Source organism: Tachysurus vachellii, chromosome 2, assembly GCF_030014155.1.
Source record: "Tachysurus vachellii isolate PV-2020 chromosome 2, HZAU_Pvac_v1, whole genome shotgun sequence".
Classification (NCBI taxonomy): domain Eukaryota; kingdom Metazoa; phylum Chordata; class Actinopteri; order Siluriformes; family Bagridae; genus Tachysurus; species Tachysurus vachellii.
The window spans coordinates 16,351,220-16,378,622 of NC_083461.1; the positions used below are offsets into that span (position 1 = coordinate 16,351,220).

At 40.0% G+C, this 27,403-nt stretch overlaps 1 protein-coding gene across 2 annotated transcripts in view; it reads left to right on the forward strand.

Moving 5' to 3' along the window:
* snx29 (sorting nexin 29) overlaps nt 1-27,403 on the forward strand; it is a 76,771-nt gene that overhangs the window by 30,075 nt on the left and 19,293 nt on the right. For both annotated transcript variants that reach the window (XM_060860013.1, XM_060860021.1), the window contains exons 15-18: nt 4,786-4,892; nt 17,619-17,735; nt 19,623-19,678; nt 20,278-20,359. In XM_060860013.1, coding sequence (XP_060715996.1) covers nt 4,786-4,892; nt 17,619-17,735; nt 19,623-19,678; nt 20,278-20,359 — 362 coding nt within the window. The remainder of the gene's footprint in view (nt 1-4,785; nt 4,893-17,618; nt 17,736-19,622; nt 19,679-20,277; nt 20,360-27,403) is intronic.

A 27,403-nucleotide genomic window follows, 5' to 3' on the forward strand; every position in this document is an offset into this window, starting at 1 on the left:
AGCTCTGTATGCCGAGGTATAAAAACACGAAACACAGTTAATTATATACTTCTTTTAAAAGTATAATTGCTATCAGTGAGGTGAGTAAAATAAAATGAATTTAAAAAAACAAAAACATTGTTAGGGGCACGGTGGCTTAGTGGTTAGCACGTTCGCCTCACACCTCCAGGGTCGGGGTTGTATTCCCGCCTCCACCTTGTGTGTGTGGAGTTTGCATGTTCTCCCCGTGCCTCGGGGGTTTCCTCCGGGTACTCCGGTTTCCTCCCCCGGTCCAAAGACATGCATGGTAGGTTGATTGGCATCTCTGGAAAATTGTCCCTAGTGTGTGATTGCGTGAGTGAATGAGTGTGTGTGTGTGCCCTGCGATGGGTTGGCACTCCGTCCAGGGTGAATCCTGCCTTGATGCCCGATGACGCCTGAGATAGGCACAGGCTCCCCGTGACCCGAGGTAGTTCGGATAAGCGGTAGAAGATGAATGAATGAATGAAAAACATTGTTACCTATATTTCGAGCCAGAAATCATCTCATCACCTAAGCAAAATTTGTCCAATTTATTTTAACCTACTGTTTTATGATGTTTATAATTTAGTTAAGAAAATAGATTTGCCTTTTCCACCTACTTCATGCCGACATAAAAGTCTGTTTTGCTAGCTAGCCATCGTAGCTGATATCAGCTTCCACTGTTCATAGTAATAGCTAGCATTTTTAAATCATAATTATAGTTTGTGTTGAGGAAAGTCCTCCACTGCTCAATTCTTCCTTCCAAGCCCAGTGTGAGCTTCCTCTCGTCAAATTAGCTGTGATCTCTCAGACACAGATGGCACTGATTTCAGTAAAAATGCTCAGTGTGTTGCAGGGCATTAGACACAGTTTCTCAGTGCTGATGGCTGACGGAAGATTTAAGTTATTCTTTATCAGTCTTTATCACCTCACTGCAGAACCCTGCATGGCTCTGTTATCAACCCTGACACGTTTATTGATCTGTGTTTCAATTTCCCATATGGGGATGTGATCACATCCACAATGCCCTTGCTTTGATTGGAGGGTGCAAAAATGTTGATGGGAAATTACCCTGGAGTCTGGAATTTGAATCATCTGAGCCCCCTAAAAAAGTATGGCAGAAGAAACTAGTGAAACCCTCATGAGCTGTTGATATCTGGTGAGATGGAGCGGCATGTTTTCTTGATCCTAGGTGATTTTACTGAGCACATGCTACCTTAAAATGGATCTGTTCAATTTACATTCAATCTTTCTCACTGCAGTTTGTCTGAGGCGTTGCTGATTTGCCCTCATTCCGCTCAGGGCCAGATTTATGCTTGTAGTAACTAAATGTATTCCGTTTATGTATGAGCACTGGGCATCTGTGTGTGTGTGTCTGTGTGTGTGTGTACACCTTTTGCAAGGCGACTTTGGATGCAATTTCACGTCTGAAAGTCAAATTGGCAGAGAGTTGTAATTTGAGGACACCTCACTCTGGCTGAATGATACGCTGAATTTATCCCCAGAAGACTCCCAGCGTTTGCGGCTGCTCGGTGGTCAGAGTGAAGGAAAATTACTTTGATCAACACATTCATTAAGTTTGCCAAATGTTTTTTCCTCCTTCTGTAGCACATCAACAGACTGTGATTATGTGTGTTTGTCACTCTGATGTGTGTATTTGTCCCTTGTAGGTGCCTTAAGACAGATTTTTAAGACTGTATTCAGCGCATGATTTAGTGCATCTAGGTTACAGAAGAGCGGTGATAAACAGCTTTTCTGTTTGGGCTTGGGTGCGAGACACATCATGGAAGCTGTTAACTGCAAGTTTGAATGTTTTCTCACAAATTCCTCAGCCTAAGGGCTAGTCACCTCATTTATAATGATGGAGAGAGCGCTAGTTAGTCCAAGACATAGCACTTGCAGGTTACTTATTATTGAACAAAGGTGGCCTATATAAGCTTGATGCTCGCTGCCACTTGCCAGTAAATTGGCTTCATTTTTTTAAGTGTTGCTGGTTTTAATGGGTCCCAAAGCTATGATGCAAGAATTCTCCTTAAAGAGCACAGCATGTTGTCCACAGGTTTTGCTGTTTGAAAACAAAAGCTCTTTCAGAATTTTTGTACATCAGTCAAAGCAAGTTTTGTGTTAATTTTTTTTGTTTGGTTGGATGAATGAGGCTGCTAGTAACATGACTCTGTGTGGCTTTGTGTTGCCCTTCGTGGCTGTGACCTTCTGGGTGGAAAGGCATTTGTCTGTTTTCTTCATCAATCCCAGCATCATTAACCAATCCTGAGTGTCTGTGAGCTGGTGCATGTGGAAGAGGGCAGAAAGCACTCTGCGTATGTTACACCACTCTGTGACAGAGGATGAGCAGCAGTTCAAAAGATAGCGTTGTGACTGGCTTCCTGTGTTTTGGAGGAAGCATGAGTTAGCCTTTACCCTTTTCCATTGGTGGTAGTTGTGTTATTAAGAAGAAATACATGCACGTTTGGAATTAACATATTTATGACTGAACTCTGAACCCTGTTCTAAAGTCATTGTTACTATATACATTAAGATGTTTGATCTAACCCTCACTGTCCCGAATAATCCACATTTTCAGGCTTATCTAGTGTGAAGACACATATGAGACCCTGTGGGCTTAAAAAGTGCTTCCAAATGAACACTACTTTACATCTTCTGCTAGCTCAACTTTGGTCAGAATGTTTTTTAATTGGAAGTCACTGGATTGAAGGTGAAGGTTTTAGCTGCCATTGCACAGTAAATGTTTCCTATTGCCTCAGAGAAAAATTTATTGAAGGAAAAAAAAATTCCAGTACTTTCATTTAGCAAAGAAAGCACAGTGTGGATTGTGGAAGGTTGCTGAATTATAAACATTCTTTGATTTTTAATATTTTTTTAAAAATATTAATTAAGTGATATTAGTCTGAGTACTGCGTTACTTTAAATCAGGTTGCAATCTGAATGCTTAAGATCCACAGACACAAACATATTTGGGCCCCTTAGTTTAGTGTCCGGAAATTGGAACTTTTAAAGCACGCAGTTTTATTCTTGACAATTTCGTGTCTGAAATATTTGTAAAAGGCCTGCATATGGACGTCATGGTCCACATACATTTGGCTAATTTGTGTAGATTGGGAAAAGATGGTTTAATCCTTTTATCCTCCTTTTGTTCTCTTCTCTTCTGTTTATGCCCATTCACATTCATATGTTATCATATATATCATCATTCATCTATATATGTGTATGTATGTGTGTATGTATGTATGTATGTATATGTGGTGTAGTGTTGGATTTAAATAAAATCATTTTGGTGAAGGTAATTCTTTAATAATAATGTTAATTGTTAATACACAAACATTAATCTGTGAATGATTGAGGCAAGAATTCGCTTTCACTTTAATCAGAAACCTAATTTTTCCTCCTCATCACTTGTATTAAGCTGTCTGAAACACAAAAGCTAATCAATTTTTCCTACATTGCACAATCAATTTAAAAAAGTGAATTGTCTTTGTGGTATTACAGCAATGAATTGACATAATATTTTATTGTCCTTGCACGCACACACACATGCACGCACACACACATGCACACAACACACAGCGCAAGGATGTTCAACATTACAGTGAATTTGGTTTCAGTGTTTGCGCATAAGAAGCCATATCTATTTCTGTAGTTCAAGGCAACTTGAATGCATGCACACAAACACACAGACACACACACTCACACACACCACCCCCTACTTTATGAACACCATATCAGGCTTGGTGGTGAATTCGGCAGCGTGGGCTGGTCTTTTCACCACGCTTGCTGACAGTAGCTGTCTGTTCGTAAGAAGGCTACACCGGCTATTGAAAAGCGAAGATAAGCCTAAACACTGAAATGGCAGGTGACTGTGTGCAGGTGCAGTGATAATGCTTAGACCATATCAGGCCTGTTGAGCTTCTTTAGGCTTCTTAGGGGGATTCTGTGACTACACAGCTGTCCAGTATTACCATGCCTCGAGGCTCACTGTGCTGGCCTGTTTGCTCCTCTCTCTCCATCAGTGTTACACTTTCCATTGGCTTTGTCTCTTCCTCTTCTTATCAGGCACTTCCGCATTGCTGACTCTTAACGACAGTCCTGCCCAGCATAATCCTGCCATCACATCTCCTCGAATCAATTTCTCTCTCCCCAAAGCTTGAAATACAGAAATTCTGTAGGGATTAAAACGGGACTCTCATTCGAATAGTTTCACTTTTCACTCAGATTCAGGCATGGGATTAGGTTGGAGAGTTTCAGTTGCTCTCACCCTATAAAAGATTTTCTCTTGGGGTGGATGAGGCTCTATTTGCATTGTCAAAAGTTGAGTTATTGAGGTTTTTAATTGAGTTTTGGGGGGGGGGATCTCACTCTTCACGCTTCTTATGAAATCTGTAAGGCTCAGCCTCTACCAGTTCTGAGTGCTTCTCTGAAATTAGATTACGCTGTGTTTGCAGGCTAAATTAGTTCTGTTTACTGGCATTAAATGATGAACCATTTTCAGAAATGTTTACAAGGAACAGAGCAGTTTCTTGTTGCAAAAAGTCCAGAAGGCAAAAGAAATCACTTTTGTTTGTTGAGTATTTGGAGGAAACTGCACGTCAACTGACTGAAAGTGGTTCTGTCCAAATAACTCATCATTCAATAAGTCAGACTTTATTATGTCTGTTTTGTCAATAAACTACTTTTTTCTCCTTCAGGCAGTCTTCAGTGTCTTTTGTAAGTACAGTACAGTACTAGATTTTTGGTATTGAATAATGCAGTGCTATGCTTGTTGTCCTGCAGCTCTTCCCACACTGAGGAACTGTGAAGGCTCTGCTCCAGCTGTGCAGCACAGGTCAGTGGCAGATGTGGAGGAACTGGCAGCTAGTTATGAGAGGAAGCTCATCGAGGTGAGTGTTTCACAGCATGGTATTGAACTCTACTTTCATAATTGCTTTTTTTTTAAAACGAGATTTCATTCATTTGGCCTGCTTTATACTGTATATTTCAATAAGCAATCACATATGGCCTAAAGTGGTAATCTGCTCAATGTGCATGTTTTTCTCATTCACGTATCTTTATTCCCAGCCAACGTGTAGGACCGTGTACAGAGCACTGAGCTCATAGGTTTAGTGTTGAGGACCACTGATTTAGAACCTCAGAGTTTATGCCGTTATGGGATTTGTTTTGTACTTGTATCTTAAGGGGCTAAGAGAATATACAGCTAATGAGAGAATATGTACATTACATAAAACTCTGGGAATTGAACTGGAAAACAACTGGTGTATTATTTCCTTAATGATGCTTTTTTCTAGGCAAAGTTTACTTAAAGTTTATTATGTAATGAATAAAACACAAAAGGTTTTGCTGAAAAATAATTCATGATTGGTCACTGTGGGTCGGATACACAGCATAAAAGTTAATCATTTTCCTGTAATGGCTTCTCTTAAAGTGCATTATTACTTATATCCCACAGAGATTTGTCAACTGTTGCAATTTTGAATTTTATAATGAATGAAATTTTACACTTTTTAACCGTTTATAGTTGCATTTAACATTGAAGAAGTTCTGCAAGACAAGTCGGTTCCTGTTGTCACTTATAGTGTAGAAGCCATTAGCATCTTTCCATGTTATGCTCAAATTCCTCCTTCCTGAAGACTTTCCCAAGCTGACCAACATAGTTACACTCAAGACTTCTTCCATAAACGTGGTACCTTGTGGTATCTATCAACACCAACCAGGGTGGGTGATGGCTATCACATGCTTCTCTGAGGCACATGCAGGCAGCCTCCCACGTCTACATACATGAGTGCACAGATGCCTGTGATTGGTTAGAGTCCCTATGATTAGTAGGTGAAAGTAAGCCACTCCTCCATCCCTAAGAGCATGGCCAGTTTTTTTTTAGGCTGTGGCATCACTGCATTCTATCTGGCATTCACCCAGGAGTTCTGTTTGTTTTTCTGATTTGCAATCACAGATGCTTTCTTGGACAAACAGAAGCCAGTCTCTGCTCAAGCCTTCTCTAAAGCCTTCCTCTAAAGGCTTAAATAGCTACGGTTTAAATGTTGTCAGCTATTAGTTGGCTGTGGACCAAAAAGTAGATGACATCAGAGCATAATAGAGACATTAAAGGATCAATTATATTTTTTTACCCAAATGATAGGTCTGTATTTATTCAAATCATCCCATTGCTGTCTGGTGGTGGTTATATTTAAATGGAGTGATATGGTATCTTAGTAACAGATCTTTTTTTTGACTGCTTGATCCCTGTGGCTGCTGTGGAAAGCTCCTAATAGAAAGGAGTGATGCCTAAAGGAGCCCTTTTATTGCATCAGTTAATTCATTCCACTGGACTCTGCTTTTTCCTATCCAGCATTTGTATCACACTAACAGTACATTTAATCTTGTTTTGTCTTCCTCTCTATTATTGAATTGTCTTGTTTTGTATTCATCTTTATTTTGTCTTCTAATAAAAGCGCAGTGCAAGGATAACAGCAGGCAAGTATTTGTTCATTACCTGAAGGAACCTCCGCTTAAGGGACCAAGCGTCAGTGTTGTAGTCATTATTAGTCAAGTTGCTGGGTCAGTGTTGGAGCCTGAAAGTGATTCAGTGATTGACCGTTCAGTCACGAAAATAGACAAAGCAAAGCAAGCAAGCATCACTTTATTGAACACACACAAAGTATCTGAATTTTATGCTCAAAACCTCTCAACTTCTGCTCATTACTTGCAGCTAGCTGTATTTTTTCAGTGCATATATATCCTTTTAGAAAGGTTCTTAGTTTAATTTAGTTTGACTTATATAATACAGCTAAATAATATTTAAAAACAACATGCCTCTGTAGTCGCTAATATTGATATTGTGTATTTTTTTTTTTTTTTTATTGTTAGTGATTAAACACTACTGCTTCCTTTTGGTATAGCAGTGTATACATGGCACCCTGTCAGCTATATGCTCATCAGTCAGCATTGGTTATTTGTAGTTGTGCTTGGACCACCGCAGTAGTGTGCACCTTTCTGGCATCCTTTCCTGGAACTTTGTGGATCACTTTGTTAGTCTGCTGCCCTGTTGTCTCTTTTGTGCTTAATATTCTGCTTTCTATATTTACAAACTCAAACATACTGCTCGTTATGTTTGTTTGCCTGCTACTGCCTGTGACCTAGTTTTAGAAGAAAGCACTTTATGGACATTTGTGTTTTTTTTTCTATGCTTCTCTCTTTCACACGTTTACAGTAGTTAAAATCTCCTCAGCGTTTGCTGGGATACTTTTGTTCAGAACCATCTTCTGAAATACATGCTGCAGCAAGCAGTATTAGTTTGTGGTATCATCTGGTCTTACTATGTGTGTCCACATGCCTAGAGTGTTGCTAATGAAGTGGTCACAAAGTATAGGTGTAAAATGCAGTTATGCAGTTACGCACTAAGCTGTACTCAAGAAGAGTAGTAGATGATGAGGTCTGGGCCATGACCTCTTGTACATTTCCTCTGATAGAGGTGTTCATTAAAGAAGCCGTAAATAAGGACCGGGTGATTAGGATGTGTGCTGATTAATGGAGAGTAGCTAAGCATCAGCATATAATGATACTTAAGTGAGCCAACAGCCCTCGTTTGCTTGATTCAGGCTGTTCTCTAGTGCAGAAAGGCTTCAGGAGTTTCATAATGATTATGGTTGTTTTCAAGGTTAGAAGAGCAGGATTTTGTGTGCTCTTTACTAGTCTAACACTTGGTCTGGCCATCTGACCCATGTGTTTTTTTGGGACTACAGTACAGAGAAAGAGTTGTTCTGTATTGTCAGAAGCATATGCTTACTGTTCACTGGCAGATGCTCACTGTTTTTCAAATATTATGCAAATTAGTGGTGGGTAAGACAAAAAAGCCAACCCGAATAAATACTGTTTATATTGAGCTTGAGCAAAATTACTAAAGCATTGGCTTAAACCATTACTTTCTGCCACATTAAGACTTCCACATATTTGCATTTAGTGTCATCTAAGAGAAAAGCTTTGGGCTTCCTGAGCCCACAAACTTATGACAAATTTCATATATCTGATGTAGTGACCAATCAAGGAAGCCTTCAACCACACTGTAAAACACAGGACTGCTTGAATCCATGAAACAAATTTATTTTGACACTTAAAAAAATCAAGGTGTTGTAATGTATTGTAATAAATTTCTTTTACCTGCTTAGGGTCCAGTTATCAAGCAGAAAAGCTTCAAGGAAGGATAACTGAAACAGCTGCTCCTTCATCCTGTGATGAAACATTTCCATCCAGGGTGACGATGCCCTCATACCGGGGCACTAGAGCTCAGTGAATGCTTTAATGAGTATAGAAAATGCTATAATGCTAATGCCACGGCCTTTATGGCCTTTAAAAGACTGTGATTGATAGGAAAAATAGGAAGGTTTTTAAGGTATGGTTTATTATAAGCCTTCAGTTTGTCTCTATGATTAGATATTTGAGGCTATATTGTGCATTATGTTCGTGATTGATCATATTAGAGATGCGCTAACATCTGCATGTAAATGTAAATGTAAAAAATGTAGCATCAAATTATAGCATTTCTTGTGTCAGAGATGTTATCCCTAATATGATTGGTCACTAAAATAATCCCTACACAATCTAATCTGTAGCATTTTATTAACTCACTATCAGTTATTAAATATTGTAGGCAATATATTTCCTCTCCCTCTTCACCTTTCGTCCATTTTCTCCTCTGCTACAGAAACTCTTAAAAGTCCTCCTCACTACTCCTAAGACTTTTTGACTTTGTGAGCGCTCTTAAGTGTTAAGATGCTTTGTGAATAGCTTTTATCTTTACTAGGATCTCCTCTTTAATTGTATGTGGAAACGACCCACATTTCTAAGATTGTTTTTAGAATTTCCGTTAAACAGCTATGGGAGATTTCAGACTGATGTGTTCGACAGCGCTGTCCATGGGCATCATACCCCATGTGATACCTTAATTCTATAAAATTTAAATCATATGTGTGATTACAAACTAGTGTTGTTGAAAGAGGTCAGAGGTAAAAGGCTAGATGGATTCAAGCTAAAAAGAAGCCTAAAGAACTGAAAAACAACAACTACATTTTATAACCACGATGTGCTGAAAAGCAGACAGCTGAAGATATAAAAAGATCAGGTGATGTTCTAACATTTTTACTCGTATAAAAGTGTTCCAGTGTAAATCTGTCACTGTCTCTCATTCATAGCACTATATCTTATAAACATCTGTTTTTCAGCCCATGATTTAATGCTTCACTTGATGTGAGTCATCATATTGCCATTTATTTGCCCAAACGAGTATGGGAACAGTTGATGATAGTATGCGTCATGCCATCCTCTTACTAAACATACTATTCTATAATGATGAAAAAATGTACTTTTATCTTCTGCACATTTGCCTGAGTGATAGGAATCAGAGTCATTAACTGGTCTGTGTGATGAGGAGAATTCTAATAGCTCGAGGAAGATGCAATGTTCATGAGCTGTATATGTTTGCTGAATGAAGATTAGTGATGAACTAATGAGGTGATGAGTGTTGCTGATGTGCTGGGATGCGTTATGTATTGTGGATAAGTACAGGGATGATTTAAGTGATACTCTTCTTTTGTTTTATTCTTTTTCAATCATCTCTGTTGGTTTTACTCTGTTGCCTTGTCTCATTCCACTTAGGTTTTGTTCTGATATTTCACACAATTCCTCCTCCTGCTTTATTTGTCTGCTCCCACTGATTTATCTTTTCTTATTAGGATCTTTTTGGCCAGCTGCTAAACCCCCTCTGTCAGATTGAAACTGCTGGAGTAGACACTGATACCAGTATTCATCCGCTCTCTCATTGCTCCCTCTCATTGCTCTCTCTCTCTCTCTCTCTCTCTCTCTCTCTCTCTCTCTCTCTCTCTCTCTCTCTCTCTCTCTCTCTCTCTCTCTCTCTTTCTTTCTCTCTCCCTCTCCCTCTCTCTCTCTCTTTCTTTCTCTCTCCCTCTCCCTCTCCCTCTCCCTCTCTCCCTCTCCCTCTCCCTCTCCCTCTCTCTCTCTCTCTCTCTCTTTTCTCTTTCTCTCTCTCTCTCTCTCTTTTCTCTCTCTTCCCCGTCTCTCTCTATCTGTCTCCATCTCTCTCGCTCTCTCTCGCTCGCTAACTCTGTCTCCCTCCCCCCACTCTGTGTGCCCCCCCCCCCCCATCCCCTCTTTTCCCCATCTCTTTCTCCACTCGTTGATACACACTCGGCCTCTCTTGCCAGTTCAGGGCTGTTTGCTTTTGCTAAGCCTGTTCTCTCTGTTTGTGCCTCAAACTTGTTTCACATCCAATTACAGGCATTAGAGCTGCATCAGGCCACACTGCTCCCAGTCCTACTTAGACTCGTTGCCATTCAGGACACCTCAGCATCATGATTCTTTCTCTCTCTCTCACTTAAGTTGAACTTAACTGAATTCACATGACCAGTGTAGTAATTACAGTGTTGCCTAAGCATTGTGATGACTGGGTATTTATATTTAAAATAATAGAACATTATTTGGGTGTTGGGTGTTTTTTTCTGGCAAGATTATAGAAATAAAGCTGAACAAATCAAGCCCAGCCCAGCATGTCTCCACACCGTTGCTGCCGCATCGTTTGCACTGGATAATTATAGGTCCATTTTATGGATGATGTAGATCCACTAACGTGTTGGTGCGTGTTAGTGCACCATTGCAGGTCCAGGGTCAGCTCAGTACCACAGCATTGTGCTCAGCTCTTGGCATTAGGCATAGCAGAGTTTTACAGCAGGGGTCAGTGTTCTGTAAACAGAGCTAGTGTTTAATGGTTGCAAATAATAGTGTAAATAAAGTGCTGTGTTTACCTGAAGAACGCTTACAGAATACAAAAAAATCTGTGAGCCTTATTTCAGCCAGGTGTTTGGCTGAAATTTAAAATTAGCATTTGAAGGTCAAATTTAAATTAGCATTTGAAGGTCTGACAGTCACTGCAACGACTTCAGCTCCAGTAAATAACCTCAAAATATTTTGTTATTTTTAATTCTATTTTTGTATAATTAAAGACATTCAATTTGCATTGAATCCACCCTGGCTTTTTTACTGCTCCATACAGATGTTGATCATTCTTGAGTGAAAGTACTGATGGGGTTTTTGGGGTTGAGTTTATCGTCAGTCAGTAATGACAGAAGTTACTATAACACAGACCCTGAATCCTGACATGAGGAAATAACCCCCACCCTCTGCATCATGTTCAGTAAAACAATAGCTAATTGATGATGTTTGCTTGTGTGCTTGATCACTTCATTTCGGATGCCATCAGGTCCACTAGCTTTCTTCTGTGTCGGAGCATATCATTTGTCTTTGCTCAGTAATCATTGAGTCCGCGAGCTTTCTGGGAGTCTTTTATTGCCAATTCTAATTAGCTCAGTTTCTCTGGTTATGTTGTTTTTTCTCAGGGTTTCTTTCGATGGTTATTTGATTATGAAGTGATTTAAAATGCTGTGCACCCAGCTACTATTTGTGTTTATTGACTCAGTTAGTGTCAGTTGTGCTTGTGTGTACTGAGCTTGGTTTTGACTCTGATGTAGATTTATATATTTTAATGCATCACAATAATAATGAAGTCATAAATCTTTGTTCGTGAATCTGTTTGGAAGGATAATTTCCTCAGGAACATTTCTTTCCGGCATTGTGACTGTGTAAAACCACACACTTTAGAAAAATGTGTAATAGTGTAAAACCACACACAACTGCACACGCCCTAGGACACATCCTGCTGCATGCCCCACCTCGCCACTTATACTAATGTATTTATTTATTTATTTTAAAAGCTGTCTCATACTCTGAATTTGTCACTGAAATGACTTTTACCTCATGGGGTCGTCAGATAGTGCTGGTTTGATTGGACTGGAGCGTAATGGAGTTTATTCTTTTTGGTTTTGATGAGTAGGTTTTTGAAAGAAACTGTGTAAATAGTCAAAAGCTTTGCTGAAATCTATTGGTCTTTTTGTCTAAATGAATTCTGTTTGAAAGCTTTTGAAAGTTTCTCCTCTCAACATTACAAAGCCAAGTCAGTCAGAAGCATTTATTGTCATTTAAACCATATGTAGCTCACTCAGTACATAGTGAAATGAGACAACTTTTCTCCAGGACCTACATAGAACAACACAGAGCTTAAGGACTTAAGAAAGTTAGTCCGATCCACATAAAGTGCATCTGTGCAAAACCAGCGCTGACCAGAGTACATACTGTATATTCTACAGTACATGTGCAGAAATACAGGAATGGACACTTAATATAGTTGCAGCAGTTATATGAGGTATTGTAATATATTGGTGCAAAACAGCATTTGACTAAAATGTGCAAGACAGCATGTAAACAGTTTGATATGAGTGGTGCTGTAGGTATAGATGTTTATTAGAAGAGTGTCTATTTGGTGCATATCAGTGCAGTCCACACAAGTAAGTGTGTGTGTGTGCGCGCTTGTGCTCAGTTCAGTGCAGTTGTTGAGGAGTTTGGTGGCATGTGGAAAGAAACTGTTACACAGTCTGGTCCTGAGGGCCCGAATGCTTCGGTACCTTTCCAGACGGCAGAAGGGTGAAGTGTGTGTGGAGTCATCCACAGTACTGTTGGCTTTTTGGATGCAGCGATTCGTGTAAATGGCTATGATAGAGGGAAGATAGACTCCAATGATCTCTTTAGCATCTCTCCTTAGCTGTTCTCGCTATCTGCTACAGGGTCTTGTGATCCGATATGCAACTTGCAAACCCTCTGTAAAACGTAGTCAGGATTAAGGGAGGGAGATGTGCTTTCATCAGACTTTGTAGGAAGTAGAGACTCTGCTGGGCTTTACTGGTGATGGGAATGGGGTTAAATGAGTCTCTTCTGGATTCAACACCTATTTTAGTTTTATCAACATTCAGAGAGGTTGTTGGCTCTACACCTGGCCATTAGCTGTTACACCTCCTCTCTGTATGCTGACTACTCGTTCTTGCTGATAAGACCCAGCACGGTTGTGTTATTGGTGATATGGTTCGAGTTGTGCATTGCTACACAGTAATGAGGCAGCAAAGTGAACAGCAGTGGGCTGAGCACGCAGCCTTGAGGGGCTCAGTGTGGTGTTGCTGGATTCTGTTCCCGATCCGGACTGACGTCTCCCATTCAGGAAGTCCAGGATCCGGGTACAGAGGGAGGTATTCAGTCCCAGCAGGCTCAGCTTCTCAATCAGATGCTGAGGGATGATTGTGTTGAATGCTGACTTGAAGTCTACGAACAGCATTCGTACGCAAGTGCCTTTATTGTCCAAGTGCGTGAGGGCCAAATGAAGGATTGTGGCAATGGCATCGTCCATGGACGATACTCAAACTTCAGGGGGTCCAGTAAGGGTGGTAAATGGGTCTTTATGTGCCTTATGATGAGCCTCTCGAAGCACTCAATGTCTATAGTCATTGAGGCAGGACACTGTAGGCTTCTTTGGCATGGGGACGATAGTGGTTGTTTTGAAGCACGTAGGAACAACAGCATTGCTGTTCTGCACATTCCCTGAGCACCCTGCTAGGAATGCTGTCTGGTCCAGCAGCCTTCCATGGGTTGTCTCCATAAAGGTCTCCTCACCTCAGCCGTGGATAGACAGAGTACCTGGTTGTTGGGGGAGGGATGGTTTTCCTTGCTGTTACGTTGTTCTGCACCTTAAATTATGCGTAGGGAGGCGTCACTGTCGCAGATTATGCGACAGTGCCCCATTTATAAGCTTTTTAAATGTTGATTTGTTGTTCACGTTTTCCGTCATTGCCGTTCCATCAGTCAGAGTAATGAACTTTCGAAGCCGTGAGGTTTGTTAAAGCTCTCCCCATGCTTTTTGTGTACTGCATTGATATGAGCACATTATTGGTTAGAAACAAGATCTGCTTGCTCTGCCCAGCTTCACATGGACTTGCCATAACATATGAAAAGTGAATATTGGCTGCTTCAAGGTGCTAAAGTGTCCTGGCAGAATGGAATCAGGATAAAAGAGCAGACGTGGATGTGCACTTTGGCCTGCAGCAAAAAGCAGTAATGTTTTGATGTGCTGTCTGAATGCGGTGACTTGTCACTCTTTTTGGCAGATAAAGTCTTAAACTACACTCAAACTTGACGTGAACAGGTCTTTTCTTATCGTCTCACACACACACACACACTCTCTCACAGAAAATGAATTGGGTTCCTTCACGCTTAAAATTAATTTCATTTTTAATGTCTCTTTTAAAAGCTTGGGTAGCAAATAAATAATTAAAGTGTGTGTGTGTGATTGTAAGAGCAGCTTGCCACTGTGTGTGGGTGTTGGAGATGCAACAGTACTCACATGTTGCTCCTGAGCATACAGGCTGTGTCTGGGATACAGTAGGCAGCTCACACACAGACAACCAGTGATATATATTTGTGAGTTTACTTGAAGCTCACCCATGACGGTCTTTTCAAAGCTCTGGTTTCTGGGGATTCTAGTCAATTAGGGCTCCACTGTGCTTTCAGTGAGTTTTGTGAGAAGCAGTGATGTCCTTCAGCCAGTCCATCGTTTCCGTCTTAATCCAGAAGCACGTCCTCTTCAGCTGGGAGAATCGAGTTTGAAACATTTTGACCTTAGATGGCTGATTTTCTTCTTGCAGTCTTCAAAGCTTTCTTGTATTTCCAATATGTTTTTAAGAACTGGAGAGGTTTTGATTTGTGGAGTCCCCTTACCATGTCACACAATAGTACTATGTTTTCAGACAGCTCTGGGAAAGCATCAGGTAAAAGTTATTTAAAGAATGGTATTGGCTTGAGTAGTGTATCAAAAATAGATGCTGAAACAAAGGCCTTGTGGCTTTAATATTAAAAAAAAACTCTACAAAATCTTCAACCAGTAGGGAGAAAGAGAGAACTGGCATGATTGTAACACCCTTGATTGCTTTAAATACACTCATGCAGTTGTATATTCAAGTACATCACTTTTTTCCATTGAAAAAAAAAAAACAGCAGGATTTATTTACTTGTGCTGGAGATATAAGGGAGAAACCGATTTTCTGGTATATAATTTAAAAAAAAAACGAGCCCAGAAGTATTTTCCTAATGCTGTTTACTCTTAGCTCTGAGCTAACTCTTAGCATAATTTCTCGAGCTTGTGTGTACAACCTGAGGTATAATTGAAACACTGCTTATGATTATACAGAATCTTGCTTGTGAGAGTCTCTGAGACACAGAAGATGTACACGCTACTTTTCATCCACTTAAAAAGAGCACATAAATGTTATAATGTTAGCTTTGTTAGGGGGGTGGAGGTAACCCAGCACAGGCAAGCAGCCATCCGGTCCTGCAGCCATTCTCGGCACTGGTCACAGACCCGCTTGTCAGACTGGTGGTACAAAGCGGCAAAGGCGTGGGATGGGAGTGGGAGAGGCCAGGAGAGCCGCTACTCCTGGCATCAAATCTAGGTGCCTCGGTCCGCAAGATTGTCATAGCGATACACAGCAAATTGCCATGGAGACAGCCTTGATCAGGTCCCAGACAGAGTCAACAATCAGCAGGGGTCTGTGGAAGTGGGGGGAGGAACGCAAGAATGTCTCACTGCAGTGCTCTTCCGGGGGAGTTGTTGTTGTTCCAACAGCGACCTTGGCCGAGGCCAGTGCTGGTTGAGGGGAGCCGAAAGCAGATAAGATTGGGATTGTTTGGTCTTGGGGCGAATAGACGCATTCCAATTTACACGACTACTCTCTTAGTCCATTCTGGTATCCGTGTCGATCCATTTGCCTTTCCAAAACCATGAGCCTCTCTGTGATGTTATCCAAAGCAGTGAGCTTCTCCGTGATGTTATCCATATAGCGGTTAATAGTCCCAGTCTCAGTGCTGACCGCTCTGCCCACTGTTTCAATCATGACAGGCAGCCTTGTGAGGTTTTGGACAGCTGTTACCGTTTTCTGAAATTCTCGATAAACCAGGGCAATGCCTAATCCAACCAGCAGAAGACCTGTTATCATGGTTCTGAATAAGTAGACGTCTTCAATGTCCTCCACGGAAAGAGCTGCCAGACACACGACCCGCCACCTCTCCCACTCGTCCATCGTATAGCCAGCTGCGAACGTTCCGGCAGGGCAGTCAGGTTCCCCCGAACCCAAGTTCTCGTCGAGAAGATGGTGTCACTTGCGTTGAGAGACCAGTTGATCACATCCATGATATTTAGATTTTTTAGTTTGGAGAGCAGTGTGGAGAGAATCTCTCAAAGTATAAGACAATAGACGAGACGAGATAAGCAAAGCAAGGAAGGTAAGGGGGAGGAGAGGGAGAGAAAATGCGACTGCCTTCGTTGAGAGCCAGTAGAGAAGCCATTTTACCATGACATCACAAAAAAGAAAATATCTGTCATTTCATTGCATTACAAGTTTAAATGAATGCTTGGATTGAATGGTCATCCAATGATCATTTGTATTCACTTAATATTTTTATTAAAGACATGTAATGATGAGGTTTAATATTGATTTTTCTGATTTTCATTCAAGTTCACAGTTTTATGAGCGGTAAATGTTATATCCATGCAGTGTTACTGTTGTGCAGCACTCTGTCTGTATGAAGAAAATTGCACACGATAAAAGAAGTAAACAGGAGCATGACGTTACTGAATAAATGTGAAACATTAAGTCAGTGATTTAAATCATCATTGAGTAATTTAATCTCTTGCACTTTTGCCTACTCTCCCCTAACGATTCATGTTGTAAAAATCGCTTAGTGCTTTTTGTTAAGTGTACTTGTTCTTTTCCCTGACTTTGTTGTGTGTAAACACATCATTCATGAATGCCACAATGATTCTTACGGTTTATTTTTTATTTATTGTATCCTGTATCACTATTGCCAACACATGAAGTCGCATGTCATTGTGGTTTTATTTGTCTGTTTTGAAAGTGTCTCTGATTCTCAGATTGGTGTGCACCTGGTGTCGGTCTTGGGCTATTAAAATACTCTATAGAAGGGGACACCAACAAACATGTCAGAATTGACATATTTCATCTGTCAGGCGAGGCGTTGCCTTTCCAAATGTACACTGACACATGATCTCCATAAGCAAATGAATGCTGGCTTGGACTGCTTGGCATGGTCCTGCCTTGCAGTCTCCGTCACTTAGGTGTTGTGACAGTTGATGAGCTGGCTGGCAGCAGTGCAGCTGGCTCTAATGAGGAGCCTCTCCAGCCATAGCCATACACACACACACGCGCACTCATAGCTACCCGTGAGACACACTTCATCCCTCAACTGACCAACATTACAGTTTTGCCACACTGTTATTTTTAATAGTTTATATTATGTGTTTTAATGGGTTTTTCCACATGGCTGGTTGCCTGGATGTATGTTTTTTTTTCCGTGGGCAAAATGCATTGGATTTTACACTTAAGTTTTACCTTCATTCATTTGGCACAAGCTTTTACTCAAATGGACTTACTTCCATTTAAGAGAGAGGGAGAGATGAAGGGAGGGATAGGGAGGGAGGGAGGGATAGGGAAGGAGGGAGGGAGGGAGGGCAGAATCCAAGTAGTTAAGGCCCTAACCCCAAGGGCCCAACAATCTCTCTCTGGCACTGTAAAGATTTGAACTGAGTCAATCATTGGTACAGAGCCTGCAGCACTGAGCTCCTACAGTTATCCTGTGTGTGTGTTTTATAGGTGGCTGAGATGCATGGTGAGCTAATTGAATTCAATGAGAGGCTATATCGTTCGCTTATGGCTAAAGACAACCTGATAGGCCAGATGAGACAGGAGCTTATCGACCTACGAGGCCCGGTGAGTTCACGTACCTATATATACACACACACACACACACAACTTTGTGCAGGGAAGAGATATCTCCCTCTATACCTAGTAAATCATCATGTTGCCTTTCTCTATCTCTACAATGCAGGCTCTTTGCTCACAACACTGTCTCCCTCCATAGGTTTGCTCACTCTTCAATCAATAACTCACTGTGTTGCTCTTTCAGGGGTGCAGACAGACACACACACACAGACAGACACACACACAGATAGACACACACACAGCTTTCTAATCTTGGACATGGTCGTGTGGAATTTAACCTTGTTGCTTTGTGTCTTATCAGTGTGTTTAGGAGATACTCTAAATATGGCCAGCACATGTGTGTGTATATATAAGTGATCAGGGTTATACTGTAACCAAGTGTGTTGCTTGAACAAGGCCATTCAAAATGTATCAATGTGACACCTCTTAATACATTCAAAACATGATCAGTATTCCTTTACCTGTAATGCATGAAATCCTAGTCTCCAAAATGTATTTTAACCAGTATTCAATCATTTGCCTTTTATAAACACAAGCTTGTTTTTCACCACAGTCTTCTCTTTAGTATTCTTAGAATTTGGTGGTGATTCATGTTCAAATGACCTGCTAATGTAACGGGACATTCACATGACAAAGAACCTCATTCACCACTAATTGGCTACTGTTCCTTCATTTCTGAATAACTCCAATTTTCAGATATTTTCTTGTTCTTTGTTGATATTAGGCTTATGCTTCTTTTTTCCATTCACTCTGTAATTCATGACGCACATTTTAAAGGGTTTTCACGTCAGCAGTCATAACAAAATCCTCTTCTTAGTTTGCTGCTAAAATAAAAGTATCTCTATATGAATGTATGTAGTCTTATCAATTATTTCTTTTGATAGGTTTTTATAAAAAATTACAAGACATTTTATTTTTATTTTTATTTTGTAGATGATCATTTCATTAAAATATAATTTTCCTTCCTTCAAGAAAGAAATGCATAGAACCTTTCCTGAGAATCATGTTTTAAAAGCTGTTTGTTTTGACATAAAACTGAAAAAGCCCGTACTCACCACTGGCTTTGGAAGCTGAAATGCGGTTTAGCTGGTTAACAGCTGTGTATAATTGTGGGGTTTTGGAAGCGATTGGGAAATGCCATGCATCGTACCGTTCTTGGGAAGTCTTGCAGTGCTCACCGGTTGCCCATTTTTTTAAGCTACTTAATGAGTGTTAAAGACCTGAGCACAGGAGCACAGTAATATTCCAGTTGCTGTGTTTTGGGGGGATATTTACTTTTTTGGTGCCTGTTGGCTGTTCTGGTGCAAATTCGAGGGAACGACATGGCAATGTTTCATCTGGGGCATCAGAATGGCATATGCTGTAGATGCACCTGATGTACTAAACTGACCTTGACTTGCTCTGGTGTTTTGAGTCCATGTTTTATGTCTCGTCTCTGCTGCCTCTGAACAGCCAATATGCAGGAGTACATGACCCTGATAAATGCTAACATTTCAACTAATCCACTGAGGGAGGAAACAAACACAAACACACACACACACACACACACACACACACAAACAAACAAAAACAAATAGGATTAGACCACTACTGCTTATAGACCGTGATTTACACTAAGGCTTTAGTGTAATATTTAGTAAATACATTCTTTTTTCAGCTTTTCATTTTTTAGTTACAAATATTTTCTATTAAGTATTTTTCTTATAAGGTTTTTGTACCAGTGTTTTGTTTTATTATTAAAATTCCATGCATTTGCACTTATGTATCAAATAAATGCTGTAATTCTTTTTCTTTGTGTGTTTTCTACATTAACATTAACATTTTAGCATATAAAAAATATATATGTATATTTTTTTTTCCTTTCTACTCGTATAGGTTCCTGGAGACCTGAGTCAGACCTCTGATGATCCCAGTCTGTCTGACTTTGAGACGTAAGTGCGCCCTACTCTTGATGCTGTGCAGACTTGAAAAGACGAGGTGGTATACAATGCCATATATAATTGTTGATAATCACTATAACCAATAGGACAACTGTGTAAAACTGAACTGAACTAAAGGTCTATGAATAGAGTGGTTCAATGCCGGAAATGCTTTCTGAAAAGTACCGTAAACTTTCCAGTGCCATTTCTATCATGCTGTGACCTTTGAAACATGATGGTATTGCTATTTCTCTGCCAGTCCTTCATTGATTATTGCAAAAAAGACTTCTGTGCTTGCTGAGCATCACGTTTATAGCACCTACATCTCGTTATATCCATTGCTATATACATTCATAATATTGGATATGGCTTTGGCACTTAATCCATTCTGTCCATGACGCCTCTGGAGCTGCTGACGGAATAGTTTTGGTTCTAGGCATTAGGTTCTCTGAAATAGTCTATCATAGTACAGTATAGAACCCAGAGTAAAATTCATTTCTTTGGACAGTTTATACAAATCTTATCAGTTTGAATGGTGTTATCATGCTTTCTCTTTGACATCTTCGTGGTAGATTAAGGGCCTGAAGACTTTATTCTGTTTTCCCCCCTAGAGCTCACCGTGCTCTTGTCAACGTGTGGATCCCTTCTGTCTTTCTGCAAGGCCGCGCTGCCAATGCCTATCATGTCTACCAGGTAATGTGTCATTTCCCATATACATTTAGTTACACTGCTGCTAGTAAATCCTACCTGTTTGCATGCACTTTTGGGGCAGATCTCATTAATAACCATGTTTGGGCAGTGCAGGAAGCGTTTTCTTCCATATATGTACAGCTGTTCTCACTCAGGATGTCTTATTGACCTGGTTTTTCAGACATGTCATTATCTATGCTTTCTGAGTATACTGCCATGCTCTTTACACTTGGCTGCTCCTGTGATTGAGCTCTCGTCTTTTCAAGACGGTGGAATGGACCGCATTATCATCTTTCAGCTTTAGGGTCCCAGGTTCAGTCCTTAGCAAAAGTTAGTGTTTCTGGCTATGCCATGTGGGTTTAATATGGGTTTATAAGTTACCTGTCTAAAACATGGTGGTTTGGCTACACTGAATTGTCCCTAAGTGTGAAGGTGTAGGCATTGTACCTGTTCGGCCCAGGGTGTTTTCCCACCTCTCTTCAGCGTTCCTGTGAGAGCTGTTACTAAAGATGTTGGAAATGAATGAATATGAAGTCCAAAAACGACTGTAACAGCTACAAAACACTACTGTTGCCATTTCCTCTGTGGAGATACACCATGTAGTCACATTTTGGTCATCTGCTTCATGACCGGTCTTAAGTTCATTTGCAAAACGCTTTTTTTGCCTTTTATTTAATTTGTGTCTTTAGGCTGTGGTGACTAGCTTTATGCTTGCTTAGAGTTTAAAGAGCACAAACATTGTTCTAAGGTTGTTTATATTAGCTGTTTTCATATTTTTGGAAAGATATATTAGACCATATGATGAGGTAATGGGTCTGTCTTGGTGGAGCACCTTTCATTCTCTGATTGAATCTTTGCTGCCTGAGAAAGGACATTTTGTTTATGTATGTATTATCTATTGAACATGTCTTATTGTGTAGATGTCACAGGATTATCTACTGTATTTAGACATGTGCTATTTGCCATCAAGCGTGGTCACGAATGTGCCTTTTCAGCGCCCCCCTTTTGATCAGCATGAGCACTAATCAGAGACTTCAAGCACCTTTTTAACTTATGTTTACATTTAAAGGGTTCTTTTGAGGAAAATGGTTATCCTTGAGATGGCTAAGGGTGAAGGATGTCCTTAGGAATGCTGGAAGTCTCTGTGGTTGGCCAGGCGGTGCTGGCTGTGTAGACAAGGTCGGAAGTTTTTTAGCGAAACCACGTAGAAGTGGAGCATGTCCCACAGGAAGAATTTACAGCCTTGAATTTATGTGTGAGAAAATAAGATCCAAATGACTTTGGGTGCCTATAGAAAGAGTGTAACTGATTGTCAGTTATATTGCAGCTGCTTTGTTTTGCTGTGAGGAATTTCTCATCCTCCCTTTATTGTCACATAATGAAAAAATATAACAGCTGCTGTGAAAGCACTTGCTGAAGCTTATGGAATTTCAGTGGGAAAAGGTTATTAAAAAAGAGGGTGTAATGAATCTGTCAAAGGAATACTCGGTCTAATCCTCTGACAGTGAGGCTGCTCTTCATGACCTTCCTAACCAGGTTTGTCTTGTGTGTGATTGTCAGCAGAAATACAAAGTGTGAGACTTGTGCAAAGGCCTCATTTTTAGTCTTAGTGTCAGTTTGCCTTTGTAAGATATTCTTTCTGAATGGATTCCCACAGCAAAGAGACAGAGATTTATTAAAGGATTCTGACAAGGCAGACCAGGCGCCCAAGCTATTTCAGATGACTATGCTGATTAGGGCCAACTGAATCAATGCAACCCAAATGCTTCCGTCATTAGTTTTAAAACCTTATAAGCAAAGACAGGTTTGTAACAATGCTGTCTTTATGATTACAGAGAATCCTGATTGCCTGCTAATGGAGGGAGTATTGAATACTCCAGGAGTGTTTCCCTCTTTAAACACACCTGACACAGCCATGAAGGACTTTTATAATTAGCTAATATATTTTGTATACATCCGCTGCGGTGACGGAGCCAGGTCTGTTTTAGCTCTGTCTGTTTGTCTGTCTGACTGGTTTAGTGTATACGAGGCAGTTCGGGGCTGGCAGCAGTGGCGGTTTCTACAGCAGCTCCAGCGTTCAAAATTCACACAGTCTTCAAACAAGTTATTTCCTTGGAGCTGTGAGCCATTTGAGGCCAAACTTCCTCAACTCAGCAAAGTTTTTACTTTTTTATTAGGTTAATGGGATTTCATAATTCTCGCTTTTTTTCTGTCTCAGCGTGTTTATTTGAATTCCAAATAGTTGCCATTTCTTATGATTAGTGTAGCTAGGCAGCAAAAGTGTGTGCCATTATTAATGTGTGTGTCGGCTTGGGGGCAGAGAAAAGTTGGAGGGAGGGAGGGAGGGAGAGAGAGAGAGAGAGAGAGAGAGAGAGAGAGAGAGAGAGGAAATATAGCACAGTTGCATGCATGCTCTGCAGTTATTATGTATAAGATTGTACTTAATGATCAGTCTAATGATATTACAGTATATGGATGTATACAGTAACATCTATAGAATTGATGTAAATCTGCACTTTCGAACCGTGGCTAGCTTCATGATTCGGGTCTTGTTCATTCCCTCACTGGAGGATGCAGAAATGCCTTTAATATCAGCTGCTTCTATTCACTTGTCAGTGCAACATATCAGGACTTAATCAGTTTAGCACATGACATAGAAACAGAATCTGCATTTACAACTTTGATTTCTGACACAAAGCTAAAGTATGAATATGCATTTTAGCAAATATTATTCAGATTATGCTGTAATGATGCTCAAAATCATGTTGCCACCGATTAGGAGGATAATGAGTGTCATGATGATGCCAAGTATAATGACTATGTTGATTATTAATAGAGTCAACTAATTTCTGGGTTACTATTAATCACAAGGCATTTTGCACGTAAACATTTGAAAACCGGGTGTTAGCTCTTGCACAGCGCCTGGTGTTTCTGATTGAAGTTTCGATGCTAGAGATAAGTTTAATATTGATGTGAGGCTGCTGTTATCACCAGCTTGGACACTCTGAACAAGCATATTACACATCCATACTGTCAGATTTCCATTCACAAAACCCTGGCTACTCTCTATTAAATTTGCAAATGTATTATTTACGTTTGTTTAAAATTGCTGTACACTCCGGTTGGATCATACATTCTCAGAACAAATTGTACTTGTAAACTGTAACTTTTCTTGCTGATGGCAGCTTTAGTGTGTATGGTTTTCCTGGAAAGGTGTATATTGAGTACTGTTAAAGATTTCCAAGAGTGCAGGAGTGCTCCTTAAAGTCCAGTTAGGTACTTTTATATATTTTTATTAGGTACACTTCTTTTATATTAATGCTGCAGTCCACATGATGTTTTTGGGTGGTGCTGCTCATCTCTGTGCCGTGGTGCATGCTGCCGAGTCCCACCACCTACTGCACTGCACATGCAAACCGAGGACGTAATCTGGTGTTGGTTGGCGCTAGATTTACTAGGCATGTTAATTAGCTTGAACAGACGCTATACACCATTTCCAAAATCAAGATGTGGAAACAGTGACAAAACTGAGCCAGATACAGTACAGTGAATCACAAAAGCTGTTATATATCTCTAGTGCTAACAAAACACACAGTTACCTCACATATAAACACTTCATGTATTTAACGATGTGCTTTATTTATATATATATATATATATATATATATATATATATATATATATATATATATATATATATATATATATACTCTCTAAACACTCTCTAAACACTCTCTAAATGCCAGAATGTCGTATCAACTTGTTTATATATGCAGTACTATGCAAAAGTCTCAGGTATACTGCACTTTTTTATTTAAATTTATTCTGACATCTACTTCATGCCTTTTCTATTCATAGAAGTGCAAACAAACAATTCAATTTCTAAACATTCTTTATTTTATTCTTCAAATTATTCGATGTTACTGTGAGATATTTGCAATCGCATCAGACCATATTAAGTAATAGATCACTTTCCTCATAAAATAAAAAGAAACCTACAGCTGTCTGTGATTTTACCTGCAGAGATAAAAGGAAGTGGGACAATCCACCCACCAATTTCATTTTAAAGAATGAAAAATTCCATAAAAGAATTTATTCTATCATAATGGACAAAAAAGTTATGATAAAACCTTTGTGGGTAATTAGCTTAATAGGATACAAAAAAAATATAGGCAAATTTAGAAGTCAATTTATTCCAACAGAATAAAAGGGCCTTAGCAAAAATAATTGAACTGCTGCACACTTTGTGCAACTTTATTTTAACCAACATAACATTGATTCATCAGCAAGATGAATAGAGCCTGGAGAGCAAGAGCCTGGAGAGTAAGGAATCTGACAGAAGCTCTACATGTCCTTCAGAGACCTCCATCCTCTCATGTAAGCAAAAAAGGTGTTCAATGGGATTTAGGTCAGTGGACGTGATTGGGGCAATTGAAGCATTTCATGGGGATTTAGATATTTTGACTCATTAGTGTAAGATGCTGCTGGAAGATCTAACCATGACCCAATGGTAGCTTTTTAGCAGGATCATCCAGATTTTTATGTAAGAGCACCATGTATCCTAACAAGGTTCTCAGAGCCTTTTGGTGGCCAGTAGTCAATACTGTGAAACAACATCTCAGATTTTCCACCATGCGTAACCATGTAAATAATCAAAGTTACCAACGTTCATTTTCAAATAACCTACATTATTTTTTGTATAGCAACCTTTCTTTTATTTCCAGACTGATTCAGTAAAAGCTCTGTCATGTCTCATATGACTATAAAACCTGCTTCCAGTTCTAATAGTATCTAGTGAACTTCGAGTACACACATTTATTTTATATATACTTTGTTGTGATGTCATGGGTATAGTGTAGATTTGATGCCAAAAATGCCAAAAATCTCCAACTGTAATCTTTGGGGCAGTTGTCTCCCAGGCTGATGCATTACAGCTTTGGTTGTCTTAAGTATTACCCTAACAGTGATGGCATTTTCAGATGTGTAGCTATTTTTATAACCACCGCCTGATTTATTAAGGTCAGCACACTTTTGTCTCATTTCATTTGTGTATTCTCTAATGTTCCCCATGTTGATGAATGACTAAGGAAATTTGACCCCTGTGTCACCTCATATTTATTCCCCAGTGAAACAAAAGTGATGGATACTAATTAAGAGTTTCTAAACACTTCTGTTCATGTAAATGGTAACATGATTTTTTTGTTCCTATAATTTATAAGGGTGCCAATAATCATATGTTAAAAATGTTAATTATTTTAACCATTGTTGTTTTTGCTGAACATTTCTATGTATTTTTAATGCAAATCAGAGCCTCACGGCTGCTTCTTGTGGAGACAGGAAATGGTGACAAATGAAAAGTTATCATCAGTAGTTTGTTAACTGCGTGAGAGAAAGAGAGAGAGAGACAGAGAGAGAGAGACTGCAAATGTTTAACCTTTTAAACTGGCTCTCATTACAAAGCTGGGATGATCTCCTGTTCATCCTCATTATGGTGGCTGAGCGGCCAACACACACTGCTCATTCATATGGATGAGAGCGCAGCAGCTCACTGGCACTAAAACCCCACTCACAAGTAGAGAGACTGAGGGGAAGAGGCAGCTATTCACTTACACTTATTTCTTTTCTTTTCTTGTGTTCTTATTTTCTCTCCTCTCCTCTCTTCTCATTTTCTCGTCACCTCTCCTCTCCTCTCCTCACCCTCTCCTCTCATTCTTTCCTCTCCTCTCCTCTCATTTTCTCCTCACCTCTCCTCTCATCACCTCTCCTTCACTCTCGTCTTGTCTAGTCCCGTCTCCTCTCATTTCCTTCTCTCCTCGCCTCTCCTCTCCTCCTCTCCTCTCCTCTCCTCATCACCTCTTCTCTCCTTTCCTCATCACCTCTCCTCTTCTTGCCTAATCACCTCTCCTTCCCTCTCGTCTCGTCTCATCTCCTCTCATTTCTTCCTCTCCTTTTGTCTCCTCATCACCTCTCCTCTTCACCTCTCCTCACCTCTCGTCTCCTCTCCTCTGGATGTATGTGGTTTGGAACATATATTTAAATATTTGTAGCTTTAGAGAATGAGAGATACATTGGCAGACTCCCTTTCTTGTATAAACCACATACATGGGCATTTTAGACAGCTTTCTCTGTAAATCAGTTTTTAATTATCCTTCACATAAAACTTAGCGCTCTTATGTAAAGTTCACTCAGTTAGTATTATAAATATATTTGCTTTCACTTTTTTCTCGATTTTATAACTGCCGCACGTCTATTGGTTAAATAAACAGCTCTTTATTCGGGAAGTTAGTATTATTACAGAAATAGTGACAGTGCCTTTCTTTCCCTTACTGTTCTGTAAATAAATAGCAGTGCATATAAAATAATGGTGCATGGCATTCATTTACCTTTTGATTGTTGTCTCTGCGTGAGCTGTCAAAATAAATCAGAACATTTCCTCCTTCCCAATGACTCCATGCTGGGCTCCTAGTAATAATGATCCATGCATGCAGACGTTTGTCTTTTCTCTTGCCTTTTCCCTCTTGTAACATAAACACAAGTTGGTGGCAATCACATCTTTTACTTCTCCTTCTAAATTCAGCCACTGTCAGCAGCTATCACTTTCTCTAATGATCACCTCAGTGAAGCTCAGACACTAATCGGCTTCCTTGTCGTGTATACATGTCCTCACCGAGCTCACCTGGACTTCAAGTGATTATGGGCCAATCAGATGTTATGTGCTTCTGTAGCTGCCTCCTGTCACTTTTCCACATTTCCTCTTCCTCCATCACTTCCCTCATGAACAGTCTGTCTCACCAGGCATCTGATCGGACAGCCCGGTTGGTGCTTTAAGATCAGGTATCTAGCAGCTACAGCAAGGTGACTTTATTACATTTCAGGTCTTTTTAACAACTGAGATCAATAACTGCCGGACAGAAAGGTCAGGTACGCCTCTCCCCTATCGCTCTTTAGAACTTGCTGTAAGTTCTTGTTATGCTTTTGTACATCAGAACACAGCTGCCAACTACTGTTACTGCCTTTTTGTTTACATGTTTTTAAAGAGGCCAGATA